The 14,438-nt window shown below is 41.5% G+C and overlaps 1 protein-coding gene across 4 annotated transcripts in view; it reads left to right on the top strand.

Annotated features, from left to right (window-relative positions):
* Positions 1-12,176, top strand: part of LOC103372412 (CD166 antigen homolog) — a 49,089-nt gene extending 36,913 nt beyond the window's left edge. For 3 of the 4 annotated variants that reach the window (XM_008302044.1, XM_008302047.1, XM_008302046.1), the window contains 9 exons: positions 157-289; positions 2,005-2,117; positions 2,424-2,547; positions 2,877-2,998; positions 4,484-4,613; positions 5,481-5,504; positions 6,116-6,227; positions 6,570-6,682; positions 11,055-12,176. In XM_008302044.1, the coding sequence (XP_008300266.1) occupies positions 157-289; positions 2,005-2,117; positions 2,424-2,547; positions 2,877-2,998; positions 4,484-4,613; positions 5,481-5,504; positions 6,116-6,227; positions 6,570-6,648 (837 nt within the window). In that variant the 3' untranslated portion in view covers positions 6,649-6,682; positions 11,055-12,176. Of the gene's footprint in view, positions 1-156; positions 290-2,004; positions 2,118-2,423; positions 2,548-2,876; positions 2,999-4,483; positions 4,614-5,480; positions 5,505-6,115; positions 6,228-6,569; positions 6,683-11,051 lie in introns of all 4 variants that reach the window. The other variant, XM_008302045.1, reaches the window with a different exon arrangement.
* Positions 12,177-14,438: the final 2,262 nt, after the last annotated feature.

Genomic DNA, 14,438 nt, shown 5'->3' with positions numbered 1-14,438 from the left:
TTAAAAAAAAAAAAAAGGGGGTTTCGTCTACTCAGCTTGTAAGTCAATATTTCAGTTTTCCTTCTTTCTTCTTTTCTCTCTATTTCCTGATAATATAACACAGTGAGAGGAGCTAATACTATCTCTCTCTCTCCCTCTACTTCCTCCTCCTACCAGGGCGAGAAAGTGCTGGTGGAAAATTCAGACACCTACACTTTGACTGCCATCAGCAGAGGGGCTACAGGTGAATACAAGTGCTCCCTGACAGATAACAAAGAAATGGAAGCCTCCCAAAGGATCGTCGTTAGCTGTAAGTGCTCATGACATACACACATCCTAATCATACAGCACCATATCAAAGAAACAAATCACTGCTGCTGCACAGACAGAAACCTCCAACTGTTGTCCTCACTTTGCCAACAAATGACCGCACCCCTGAAACTTCCCCATATTCTTACTATATTTATAGTATAGTACTCTATTTATAGTATGCTATGCTATATATAATAGAGCACCAACTATGAGCTGTAAACCAAGTCATGGGAGCAGAGTTATGGCAATCAAATTTAAACTATGAGAATCCAGCATGGCAGTGTGGAGGAGAACTAATTAGAAATTTCTCATATTGCCTGAGCAACAGTGAGAAAATGAAAAGGCAAGCTGTGTTCTCCTCCTACCATTCATCAGCACTCCCTTAAGTAATTACTCCTGTCTTGTGTATGTTTTTAAGTCTTCAGTTCAAATTGGCCCAATGATTGAAATTAAAAAACAAAAAACTCCGACTCATTCTGACACAACCTTCTGTACGTCTCATATAAAAGATTCACTGCATCTCCCAACTTTAAAACTGAGTTTGTGACTGAGGAAAGAAAACAATAACTGTTCAAATTTGAAATCTCTCAAAGTTAAGGTATTTTTGTGAGTGTATCTTAATGGATCCAGCCCTCCTTGTAAAAGAAAGTCACTGTTTCTCAGGCTTGCTTGCAAATACTGACGTATCTGTCCTGCGTATCTATTTTGCTGTATCAAATTTTCTTCACTTACAGTCGTGAACAAAAGTTTACATACACCTGTAGCTACCATGTCTATCATGGCAGTCTTGAGTTTCTAATGAGTCCTACAGCTCTTAATTTTCTGTGATGGACTAATTGAAACACATGCATCTTTGTCACAACTTACAATCAGTTATTTTGGTTCTTTCGTAGATTTATTATCGGTCTTCTGGAAATGTGACAAAATCTGCTAGGTCAAAAATATACATACAGCAACTTGGATAATCAGTTTTGATGATGTAGAAAGTTGTGTTTGAGTCAAAAAATCTTGGTATGAAATGTCCTACTTGTGAGTGATTAGGATTGACTACAGCTGCTGACTTCTCTAAGTCAATTTAAATAGAGCCCATGTGATACAGTTATTAGACTCATCCACCAATGCTGCAGTGACAAAGTTTAACGAGCTCAGCACAGATCTGAAGAAGCAAATAATTGACTTGAACAAGTCAGTCTAGTCACTTGGGAGCTATTTCAAAGATACTTCAGATCCCAAAATCAACTGTGCAAAAAATGTATGAGTACAAAGTGCATGGTGTCTGTGAAGATTCTCAGTCATCCAGGTCATGGTTATTCTCACAGATTAATCGTAGCAACTGGACTTGCTTGAGTTCCTTCAAGGAACTCAAGACAGAAACGTTGCCAGGTGTAGCAACAGATTATTGTCTCATATACCTTTACTCAGAAATAACTGCTCCGCTCAGTAGGGACTCGTGGGATGTTGTCAGAGATACTAGTTTTCTTCATTGATGGTGTGTTTGCAGATGTGTAGAAAAAAACGCTCTTCAGTAAGTAGACGCAAAAGCTGGACTCTTGGCAAAGAAATGTGAAAGCGAACCTTATGATATTAGTGTTGAATGAGTCCCTTTCATCGTTGTAGTTGTTTTGCGTGGAATAACAAGCAGCGAAATGAACAGACACTGGACCAGCGGATAGGACTCAACAGAGCCTTCCTTTTTCTGTTGTGTTTTCTCAGACCTGGACCTGAGTCTGAGTCTCACTGGAACAGTTGTGAAGACGGTAGGAGATGCCTTGTCTGTGAAGACGGAGAACAGCTCGTCAGGCGATGCTAAAGTGTCGTGGACGCAGGTAATGATGCTTGTTGATAATAGAGAAGTGGCATTGAAAATAGAAGTTAAGACAGCATTTGCAAAAAAAAACAGTCTAAGGTGAGAAGAAGTGAGAATAGAAAGTAGATACCTAGATGTAACTGGTATCTTGCATTAATACATTTATGGCTTGTCATTGGTAGGGCCAGCTATGAGAACATTTGGATAAGTGAAAATGACAAAATGGATAAAAATGGGATTTGTGTGCTAATGTTGCATCTAAATTAAAGCTGCAGGCTATACTTCACTTTCGAAAAGACAGACTAACTGTGGTCCTGATTTTCAGAATGGAAAGCCAGTGAAGGAACCGGAGTTTAGCAAGTTGACCTACGCTGATGCAGGAGTTTACGTATGTGAAGCTTCCATTGATGGCCTCGTGCGACGTCAGAGCTTTGAACTGGTCGTAGAAGGTGAGTACGTGTGTGTGTCATCGTCAGCGCAATATTTTGGAGAGTTATTTTTAACATAATTTAAAAAAAAAAAACAATACCTGAGAGGTAAACCGACAGAACAAAGTGTTGGAGACACCTTTCGTACAGTACATCTACCATCAAGCACATTTCTCTTTCATAAATGATGCACATTCTGTTGTCCACGACTAGCCTGGGTTCACTCAGTTTTCCTGAAAAAATCTGGAGGTCATAGCATTTTAGAAATGTGTACATCACATACAATATTGGTATGTGATAAAATATTGTTGAACCAAACTATGTCAATAAGATGTTTGTCTTTGTATCAGGAAAGCCTTCAATCACAAGCCTGAGGAAACACCGTCCTGAGGGTGCCAAATACAAAGTCCTGACCTGCGAGGCTGAGGGAGTACCAGAGCCCAGCTTCCATTGGAGCATCAATAACACAGATGTAAGTGTTGGAGTGTGAGTAGCCAGTGTGTTTAAAGCAGAGATATGTTGAGTCAGGTCGGTGGTAGAGACAAGAAAGTGCAGCAAACTGAAGCAAGAAAACAGCACAGTGCGGTATGAGGGTGGTTAAAATGTTCTTTGTTCTTCTATCAAAGTTTGCTTCCTTCCTTCTCTTTTGTACTCTTGCCTTGGGCACTTTTAGGGCCAGCCATGAGTAGAATGGCTGTCAGGGTGATTCATATTAGCCACTGTGTGGAATCTCTTCTTGTCAGCTCAACGCTCAAGACAGTGCTGTAATTTCAAAACCACATTACTCAACTCAATTTTGAAATGCAGTACGCTGTGAAACAGTAATGACAGAGAAGTGTGAGAATGGGTGAAGAAATGAGAAAGATATGACTTTGATCTGTCTTCATATTGTGATTAGTCCAGTATGTATAAATATGAGACGGCATCTTCACAAAGCTCCGGTTTCACTTTTTCTTGTGATGTACTCATGAACTCGTCATTCTCACAAGTTTGTGAGTAATTCAAACATGAGTCATGGGTGCGGAGGTGGATGCACAGATTGTAGCTACAGCTAAATTTGAAAGTAATTCAAAGTTGGTGGGAAGGTGAAGTTGTGCGCTGTCGTTTGATATGTGCCTGTCGGCTCTCGGGTAATAAAAGGGGACGGCTTGTGCTCAGATTTCTTTGACTAATTTCTGCTTTTATTTCTCGCTTCGTCACACAGAGCTCTTTAAAGTGTTGCACCCAGGCTGTGTGATCAGGACAGAATTGTTTTAGCAGCAGTTGTGAATTACAATATGTGAAATGCCCACAGTCAGCTACTGAAACCATAATTAGTGGCAGTTGAGTGTGACTAGCTTCTGCTCTTAAAGTTATTGAATCCTTCTGTTAAACAGGTGATAAATGGGGACATTCTCCTCACAGTCTCACAATACATAGTAGGAATACTAGTCTGCAACAGCAATAAATGCCGCTGAAAGTACCTGAAAATGCGTTTTTAGATAATCCTGCATGTTTTTAATGCTTTTTTTAAAAAAAAAATTTATCATTAAGAGATTTTCCTAAATCATTAAGGTACTTTCAGTCCAAGAGAATAAACACTCAAAATCACAAAATCAATATGTTTTGTGATAAACTACCCAGGTCTCATCATAAGCAATGGTCTAATAACAAGGTAGCCTTTCTCTGTCAGGTTCAGGTTGGTAAAGGAAGAGGATTTTTGTATCTGCTTCTAAATTCAGATTGATTTCACAGTTTGAGTTTGCTGTCAGAAATCCCAGCAAGTCACCAGAACTCAGCTCCCCTGTCTGATGTTGACTTTTGCTGTATTTTCCCCACCGTCAACTGTCCCCTCCACTATTCTCCACAACATAGAAAATGTTATGTACAACTAAAGAGGCTCCTACATTTGCAAGCTTTTCCCCAGATATTTCTGAAGCCTCTTATTCTTGTTCATGTCTTTTTGCTGTGCATCCAGGAGAAGAGCACGTACATCAACGGGAAGGCCATCCATACAATCACTGTGATCCCCAAGGTGAACCTGACTGTCACCTGCAACGTCAGCAACAAGCTGGGAGAAGATATCATGTCAATCAGTGTTTCCTCTAGTAAGTTAATGCTTGTCCACTAGTTTGTTGGTTGGCTCTATTTTATGCCATTGTGGGAAGTGAGAGAAGCGCATTAAAGCCTCTGCGTGGAGTCTCCATGTTCTCCCCGTGCAGCGTGGGTTCTCTCCGGGTTCTCCGGCTTCCTCCCACAAGGTCCAAAAACATGCTGAGGTTAATTGGTGATTCTAAATTGTCCGTAGGTGTGAATGTGAGTGTGAGGATTGAGGTGTATAGATAGTGGATGGATGGACACATACACAGTGCTTAACAAATGCATTAGACCACCACTCAGTGTAAGGTTTATGCCACAGCTACCCTAAATAAACATTAATTGGTAATTACCAAAATCATTTGTTATGTTTCTGTAATGGTTAATGCACCAGTATGTAGAAGCTTTTTAGCAAAAATGATATTTTTAATGCTAAAATATAATTATTATTGTTATCTATGAATTTTCAAATTTACTGTTAAACTGAAGAAATAGCAAAACGCATTATTATTTTTTTGGTTAAGATGTCAAATTGTAGTTGTTTACCTACATTCCTGAACAGAAAAATGAGTTTTAGAGGTTGAATATGATGCTTGATTCATTTCTGACGTCTCAGAGAAGTCCAGTGAAGCGGCTCAGATTTGGCCATAGAAAGGTGAATTCAGTTTCAAATTCCTCATTTCTGTTCAAAATGGTAAACCGTGGAGAGCTGAGTGCAAATTAAAGCACTTTATGATGCTGGATGGTCTATGTATACACACAGTGCTTAACAAATTACACAGGTGGTCTCATGCATTTGTTAAGTTATGCATACGTTTTGTTTGACTTGTGTTTAGTATATTTTGTTTGAGTTCTAATTTATTTATGTTTGGTTTCAGTTTTTGAGGAACACGAACGAAGAGGTAAGATTTCATTTTCCTTTGCCTTTATATTTTATTATTATTCAAACATGTTATCCTAGCCCTGTGGTAATACTGGTATCATGGCAAGTTTAATGTGTTTAATCTGATTCTGTTGAGTCTCGTTGGATTCTCTGACTGGGAACTCAGTGAACAGTTCAATTTTACTCATGTAGCACAGTCCACAGCAAGTGTCATCTCGTAGCGCTTAACATAGTAAGGTGAAGACCTTACAAATACCTCTGCTGGTCTGTTGGAGGAACACACCAGCCACCATCTCCTCCCCAAAAATATCCAACATGTCAGAATCTAAACAACTCAACTCAGTGGTTTGTTGTCGCTATAGTAACAGAAAGTAAGTGATGAAGTCAGAAACCCTAAACTACTTCAACAGAGGCAAGTTTGAACAACCGATGAAAATTTGGTCTCTGTAGTGCAGGCTAAGCTAAATTGTTGGAAGTATATGGAGATGGAAGTGTTTCATCACAGCCTTTCATGACACCTTCCAGCCTTCCACTGAATGTCTTCACATGGTCTGTTTGTTGGAAAGCTTCTTGTGTGGGTTTGGTGTGGTAGCCCCACAGGTGACGCATAGTGCGGCTGTCTGTTTATAGAATCTGGAGGGGATTCGGGAGACCAGTCGAAGCTCATCGTGGGTGTCGTGGTAGCGCTCCTTGTAGTTGCTGCTGTAGGGGGACTCATCTACTGGATCTACATAAAGAGAAGGTATCGAAACGCACACCTGAGAGCACGTACATTTTACCTTTAAATGTCAAGTTCTCGTTGACGTTCCAGCTGCGTTGCTCCTAACTCACACTGCATTTTAAACAAAACAACAACAACAAAAAGAATTTGTATCCTAGAGAGTAAATTTGGAATAATAATCAGCAGGTAGAGTTGCAGCAACAGTATCTCTGACAACAGACTGAACAAGTACTTCTGTCTGCCCAAAAAAGATTACATATGTCAGCGAGTTACTGATAAGCAACTGGTACGAAGTGAGTCTGTAGCCTGACTGTGCTGTGAGTCACCCCACGTCACGATTTTACAATTCTGCATTCATCACAGGCAAGGAAGTTGGACAACCGGTGAGAAGGAAGTTGGAACAGCTGAGGAGAACAAGAAGCTCGAGGACAACAATGTTTAAAAGGCACTAAGGCTCTACTACATGGATGAAAGAGGTAAGAAGTAGGACGTCTACACGCACACACACAGGCCTGTGTTATGTTAAATAGTTGGACTTGTGGCCCATGTGGCCCTTTTGCTGTCTCAAGGAAAATGTCTCTCTCCTTTAAGTAATAACCTCTAATGTGTGTCGCCTTGGTGCAGCCTTTGCCTGAGCTACCTGAATGAAGTCACTGCATTCCATTGAGTGTTTACTGTTTAGGTTCCGCATCAAATGTGTAGTATTGTATACAGACCTGTTGCTACTACTACCTTGTGAAGGTGCGTGCTTAATAAAGCCGAGACTGACAAGGTAAAAATGACTTTGTTGCCTGCAAGCAACACTGTCAGTGACAATGGCTGAGGTGACAAAATATTAAACTGCAGCTGACAAACTGTGACTGTTTGACAGTTCACCTGTCTGAGATGAAGAGATGTTCACAGTGTGACCTGCTGTTAGGTCCTGACTGAACCTTTGTCCGTGTCGGGTTCATTTATAGTTGAACCTAATTCATGAAGTTATTACTGTTGCTCCGTTCATAAATGCGCGCTGCTCTCTCTTGTGGATCTTACTGCTGTCTGATGCTCCATCCATCCATCCATCCATCCATCCATCCATCCATTTCTTCTGCTTAGTCGCGTAGAGAGCTGGCTAAGCTGGTCATTCCAGACGCCTCTCTCCCACCAACGTTTTCCAGGCAGGATGAGATATGAAATCCCTCCAGCGGGTTTTGGGTCTATCCCGTGGTCTCCTCCCAGTTGAACGTGCCGTAAAACCTCCAAAGGAAGCCGCCCAGGAGGCATCCGAATCCAATGCCTGAACCACCTCAGCTGGCTCATTTCAACACGAAGGAGCAGCGACTCTACTCTGAACTCTCTTTGGATGTCCAAACTGAACCCAGCCACCCGATGGAGGACACTCAGTTCAACCACTGATATCTGCGATCTCGTTCTTTCACTACCCAGAGCTCATGACCATAGGGGAGAGCTGGGATGTAGATTGGCTAGTAAATTGAGAGCGTTGCCTTCCTGCTCAGCTTCCTCTTCACCACGACATCCTGGTACGTCGACACATCACTGCTGATGCTGCACCAATCTGTCCGTCCATGTCACCATGGCTTGAGGCATGCCACTAGTGCATGATTCAAATGATTTTTTTTTTTTTTTTTTTTTAATGTAGCGCCAATTCAGAACGTGTCACCTCATCACACTTCACATAGTGAGGTGAAGTAATTATGAATTTTAACCAAAGAACAGAGAACCCAACAATCCAAAGTTGCCTTTGGATTCCTTATGAGCAAGCAGTCGGCAATAGTGGGAAGGAACCAACAGAAACTCTGACAGAGCCAGGCTCAGGGAAGCTGTCCATCTGCCTCGACTGGTTGGGCTGAGAGTGGGGATGGAGGATATGAGGCGGGGTTGGGGTGGAGATAGCAGGACAGATGTACTACTGATGACTTGTCCTCTAGGTCCATCATCAGCACCACTGGCCTACACTTTGCTTTATGACCAAACACCTGCAACATATATTATGTTCCCATCAGTCTCAGCTAGACTTTGTTACACTTGTTAGCTTGCTAACACAGCAACTAAGCTGATAAACCTGCTTTACATCAGCACCTTAACATCATCCGACAACACACAGATAGACCTCCCGCTGAGACCTGCTGAAAGCCGAGCTGCTGTTTTAACGATATAAACTGTTGGATGGCTCAAAACTATTGACAATTAAACAACTCCAAATCTGAAATTCTACCTCTCAACTCTCCAAACCCCCACAACAGCCTCACCACCAATGTCCTCGGTCCACTGTCCACAAATGCAAAGTCCACTGCTAGAAATCTAGGCGTCCTACTTGACTCTGACCTCAGTTTCACCCCCACATCAACAAAGTCATCCAGTCCTGCTTCCTCCAGATAAGAACCATGTCTAAAATCAAATCAGTCCTCGATCAGTCAGACAGACCTTGAAGAAATCCTCCATGCCCTCATTTTTTCCCCGTCTTGATTATTGTAAGTCTCTCTTATCTGGCGTTCCACAGAAATCCTTCTCCCGCCTCCAGCTGGTCCAGAACTCAGCAGCTGGACTTCTTACTGGTTTTAACAGGCGACATCACATCTCCCCTGTTCTGGCTTCTCTTCACTGGCTCCCTGTCCTGTTTTAGAATTGATTTTAAGATTTTACTTTTACTTTTAAAGCTCGCCAGCGCCTTAGATCCTCAGGTGGGTCCCTCCTGATTGTCCCAAAGTCGAGGCTTAAATCTGAGGGTGACCGGGCCTTTTCTGTCAGGGCCCCTCGGCTTTGGAACGACCTACCTGAGGAGATAAGGCTCGCTGGATCAGTAACTTCTTTTAAATCACTTCTTAAAACCCACTTTTATAGACTCGCCTTCAAGTGAAGTTCTCTTTTATTTCTCTTTTATCACTCTCTGCCCTTTTATCCACATTAAATGTTTACTGCTTACAGTCCCTCTGTCCAACCTCCTGATCTCAATCTGTTTTTTATCTTTGATTTCTCTTCAGTTTCTCTCTTGATCCTCTTGTGTGATGTCGTCCTTTTTAACCAGCTTTAACTAGCTTTCCATTCTGTACATTTTCATTTTTATTGTGTGTATTTACATGTGTTTGCATGCACTTTTTATTGTTTTTACCTGTGTTTGCCCCGTCCTGCCTGATATTTTACATGTATTTTATGTTCTACATGTCAAAGTACTTTGTGAATTGTTGTTGTTAAAGGTGCTACACAAATAAAGTTATTATTGTTGTTGTTGTTGTTGTATTTCTGTATGCTACCACCTATCAGCTTGTGTACTGGTATGCAGAGTTCTCTCCCATTATACAGCTGAAACCAGACACTGTATAAAAACACACACAACATTTGTTTCTCACTGTCTAACATTAAATGTGACTAAACTTGTCCTGTCTACGGTCAGTCAGGATTACCAACATTATTTCTATTTGCTAAATGCCAGAATAATGAGAGAGAGAACTTTTAGGGAGTTTTTTATTACTTTCTTCAAAGTCTTTAGTTTACATACATTTCCTTAGTATCTGGCAGCTTTGCTACCAAATTGCTAAACTGTACAACTTTGGGTCAAACGTTTTGGGTTTCCTTCCACAAGCTTGTCACAATAGTTTGGTGAATTCTGGCCCATTCCTCCTGACAGAACTGGTGGAACTGAGTCAGGTTTGTTGGCCTCCACACGCCTTTTCAGCTCTGCCCACTAATTTTCTCCAGGACTGAGATCAGGGCTTTGTGATGGCCGGTCCACAACACTGACTTTGTTGTCCTGAAGCCTCTCTGTAACTAATCTGTTTAGAGTCATCGTCCATCTGAAGACCCATTAGTGCCCAAGCTTTAACTTCCTGATAATGTCTGGAGATGTTGCTTCAGTATTTCCACATTATGTTCCTTCCTCATGATGACATCTATTTTTTGAAGTGCACCAGTTCCTCCTGCAGCAAAACACCCCTACAGCATGATGCTGCCACCCCCGTGCTTCACAGTTGGGATGGTGTTCTCAGGCTTCAAGCTTCTTCCCCCTTTTTCCTCCAAATGTAACGATGGTCATTAAGGCCAAACAGTTCAGTTTTAGTTTCATCAGACTACAGGACATGTCTTCTTCCTCTCTGAGTACCTTTCAGCTCATGTCGGTACAGGACTGGTTTCACTGTGGATAATGACTCTCTCTTACCAGCTTCAGCAGCATCTCCAAACGGGCTTTAGCTTTTGTTCTGGGGCTGATATGCACATTTCTCACCAAAACACTTCCCCAAGGTCCACAATTCTCTTCCTGATATCTTGACTGATTTCTTTAGATTTCTCATGTTGTCACCAAAGGAAGCAGCGTGTTTGAGATGTGCCTTAAAATACATCCACAGGTGTGCCTCCAGTTAACTCACATGTTGTCAATTAACCAATCAAAACCTTCCAAAGCCAGGACATCATCATCTGGGCTTTCCCAAATAGTTTGAAGGCATCTTAGTGTATGTAAACTTCTGACTTTGAAGGAAGCAATAAAAAATTATCTCTCATTATTCTGTCATTTAGCAAATAGAAATGATTTTGGTAATCCTGAATGACCTGAAACAGGAAAAGTTTAGTCTGATTTAATGTCAGACAGTGAGAAAAAAAAGGTTATATATGTTTTTATTCAGTGTATGTAAACTTGTGGTTTCAACTGTGTGTGATCCTCATGTTTCTTGCCAAACACACACATATGTTAATGTCACCAGTGTCATCACGTTTAACAGGCTGATGGTAAAAAAACTAAGAACTCATTTGTAATAAACTCATACTTTCTGTCAAGATGATTAAATTTGTGTTTTTAAAATCTTTGAAATGATTGCTAATGACTGCTTTTCTCTGTCCGTCTCTTTGGGGAAGAAGCAGTTGGAAGCAGCATTGCAGACTCCAGTTGGCGGCTGAAGCGCTTCATCAGGCTCCACATAGACGGCAACAGTCAGAACCGTTTTCCAGCACGTCCAGCCGTCAGTCTGCTGTCCCACCTCACTTTCTGAAATCTGCATAAAGGCGGCCTTGTGCTGCTGTGTCACAGGTTTTTGTGTTCTTGGTAAGTTCTCCCTGTTATGTTTTTTTTTTTTTGTCATGAGGCTGTATGGAGGGGTTTCTTTGTTACTTAGTTTTTTCATTTTTTGTTTTGTTTTCTTGAATTTCTTCGAAGAATGTAAATTTCTTTTTCACCTTTTAAGGCCTTTGTAACTAATTATGTGTGTGCTCTGGCTGTAAAGCAACTCTTCCTCATTATTAACCAAAGAACCAAACTGACTGCGTTGTGTTGATGATAATGAAAGCATTGTGGAGCGTTGTGGCCCACGCCAAGGACTTTATATTTCATTTATGTTGCAAAGGATAATCAGAAAAGATAAGACTAAAAAGTATAACAACAAAAAATGCACAAAGATGTTCTGTTGTGGTGTCTACACTGAAATGATGTTTTTTTTCCTCATTTAAAAAAAGCTTTACTTGTGCCAGGGCTGACTTCTCAGTTTTGTTGTTTGTTTGTTTGTTCCATGTGTTTTTGACGTATTTATATCCTGTGTGCAACCTACTTGGATGGCTGTGATGCAACATGAAAGACAATTCTTTATTTTTTTTTTCCTTTTTTTTTTATTCCTGTAAAGAAGCCATCATGTGATGTTGAAATAGCGCCGTATAGTAGAAATGAGGGTGAATAAGGCTGTACGGTATCTATGCTAATTTTCTGCTGTATTATCATGTTGTCGTTTTGGCTCAGTGGCGTAAACCCAAACTGAAGACAGTGGATTGGCTGATTAGATAAGGTGCATAAAGATGGTTGCCCTCCGGGTTTTTCTGGTTTGTCCCACAGCCAGTAAAGCTTTGATAAGACACCAGTTTTTTTTCATGACTTTCGATTTAACGATTTAATTAGTGAAAGAAGGCAGCATGAAAAGGCCATAGTAGTGTTGTAAATACAGGCTTTGTTTTGTACTGTTGTTGACAATAAAGTGTACATTTTGAGAAAAAAAAGTTATGCCAAAGGATTTTTCATAATATTAATAATTCACTGTGTGTGTTGGAACATGTTGTTTCTGAAACACTGGACGTCATAAGAATGGGCAAAAAAAAACCAACACTATATTTATACGCACAGATGCACAGTACCATTAAGTTTTTCCTTTCTGGAGTCATGTTTGAATAGTCAAGAAGACAATTAGTCAGATTTATACTGTTTCACAAATAATTGTATTCACATGGCGCTTCAGCAAAATCTCACACCAGGAAAACTGTTTTTGGCAACCGAGCAGTGACACAGTCAATGGTCTGGACTCATANGATGAGATATGAAATCCCTCCAGCGGGTTTTGGGTCCAACCCGTGGTCTCCTCCCAGTTGAACGTGCCGTAAAACCTCCAAAGGAAGCCGCCCAGGAGGCATCCAAATCTGATGCCTGAACCACCTCAGCTGGCTCATTTCAACACGAAGGAGCAGCGACTCTACTCTGAACTCTCTTTGGATGTCCGAGCTGAACCCAGCCACCTGATGGAGGACACTCAGTTCAACCACTGATATCTGCGATCTCGTTCACTACCCAGAGCTCATGACCATAGGGGAGAATTGGGATGTAGATTGGCTAGTAAATTGAGAGCGTTGCCTTCCTGCTCAGCTCCCTCTTCACCACGACATCCTGGTACGTCGACACATCACTGCTGATGCTGCACCAATCTGTCCGTCCATGTCACCATGGCTTGAGGCATGCCACTAGTGCATGATTCAAATGATTTTTTTTTTTTTTTTTTTTAATGTAGCGCCAATTCAGAACGTGTCACCTCATCACACTTCACATAGTGAGGTGAAGTAATTATGAATTTTAACCAAAGAACAGAGAACCCAACAATCCAAAGTTGCCTTTGGATTCCTTATGAGCAAGCAGTCGGCAATAGTGGGAAGGAACCGACAGAAACTCTGACAGAACCAGGCTCAGGGAAGCTGTCCATCTGCCTCGACTGGTTGGGCTGAGAGTGGGGATGGAGGATATGAGGCGGGGTTGGGGTGGAGATAGCAGGACAGATGTACTACTGATGACTTGTCCTCTCGGTCCATCATCAGCACCACTGGCCAACACTTTGCTTTATGACCAAACACCTGCAACATATATTATGTTCCCATCAGTCTCAGCTAGACTTTGTTACACGTGTTAGCTTGCTAACACAGCAACTAAGCTGATAAACCTGCTTTACATCAGCACCTTAACATCATCCGACAACACACAGATAGACCTCCCGCTGAGACCTGCTGAAAGCCGAGCTGCTGTTTTAACGATATAAACTGTTGGATGGCTCAAAACTATTGACAATTAAACAACTCCAAATCTGAAATTCTACCTCTCAACTCTCCAAACCCCCACAACAGCCTCACCACCAATGTCCTCGGTCCACTGTCCACAAATGCAAAGTCCACTGCTAGAAATCTAGGCGTCCTACTTGACTCTGACCTCAGTTTCATCCCCACATCAACAAAGTCATCCAGTCCTGCTTCCTCCAGATAAGAACCATGTCTAAAATCAAATCAGTCCTCGATCAGTCAGACAGACCTTGAAGAAATCCTCCATGCCCTCATTTTTTCCCCGTCTTGATTATTGTAAGTCTCTCTTATCTGGCGTTCCACAGAAATCCTTCTCCCGCCTCCAGCTGGTCCAGAACTCAGCAGCTGGACTTCTTACTGGTTTTAACAGGCGACATCACATCTCCCCTGTTCTGGCTTCTCTTCACTGGCTCCCTGTCCTGTTTTAGAATTGATTTTAAGATTTTACTTTTACTTTTAAAGCTCGCCAGGGCCTTAGATCCTCAGGTGGGTCCCTCCTGATTGTCCCAAAGTCGAGGCTTAAATCTGAGGGTGACCGGGCCTTTTCTGTCAGGGTCCCTCGGCTTTGGAACGACCTACCTGAGGAGATAAGGCTCGCTGGATCAGTAACTTCTTTTAAATCACTTCTTAAAACCCACTTTTATAGACTCGCCTTCAAGTGAAGTTCTCTTTTATTTCTCTTTTATCACTCTCTGCCCTTTTATCCACGTTAAATGTTTACTGCTTACAGTCCCTCTGTCCAACCTCCTGATCTCAATCTGTTTTTTTATCTTTGATTTCTCTTCAGTTTCTCTCTTGATCCTCTTGTGTGATGTCGTCCTTTTTAACCAGCTTTAACTAGCTTTCCATTCTGTACATTTTCATTTTTATTGTGTGTATTTACATGTGTTTGCATGCACTTTTTATTGTTTTTACCTGTGTTTGCCC

Source organism: Stegastes partitus, unplaced genomic scaffold (assembly GCF_000690725.1).
Source record: "Stegastes partitus isolate 25-593 unplaced genomic scaffold, Stegastes_partitus-1.0.2 Scaffold1751, whole genome shotgun sequence".
Classification (NCBI taxonomy): domain Eukaryota; kingdom Metazoa; phylum Chordata; class Actinopteri; family Pomacentridae; genus Stegastes; species Stegastes partitus.
This window is presented reverse-complemented; position numbering and strand designations above follow the sequence as displayed.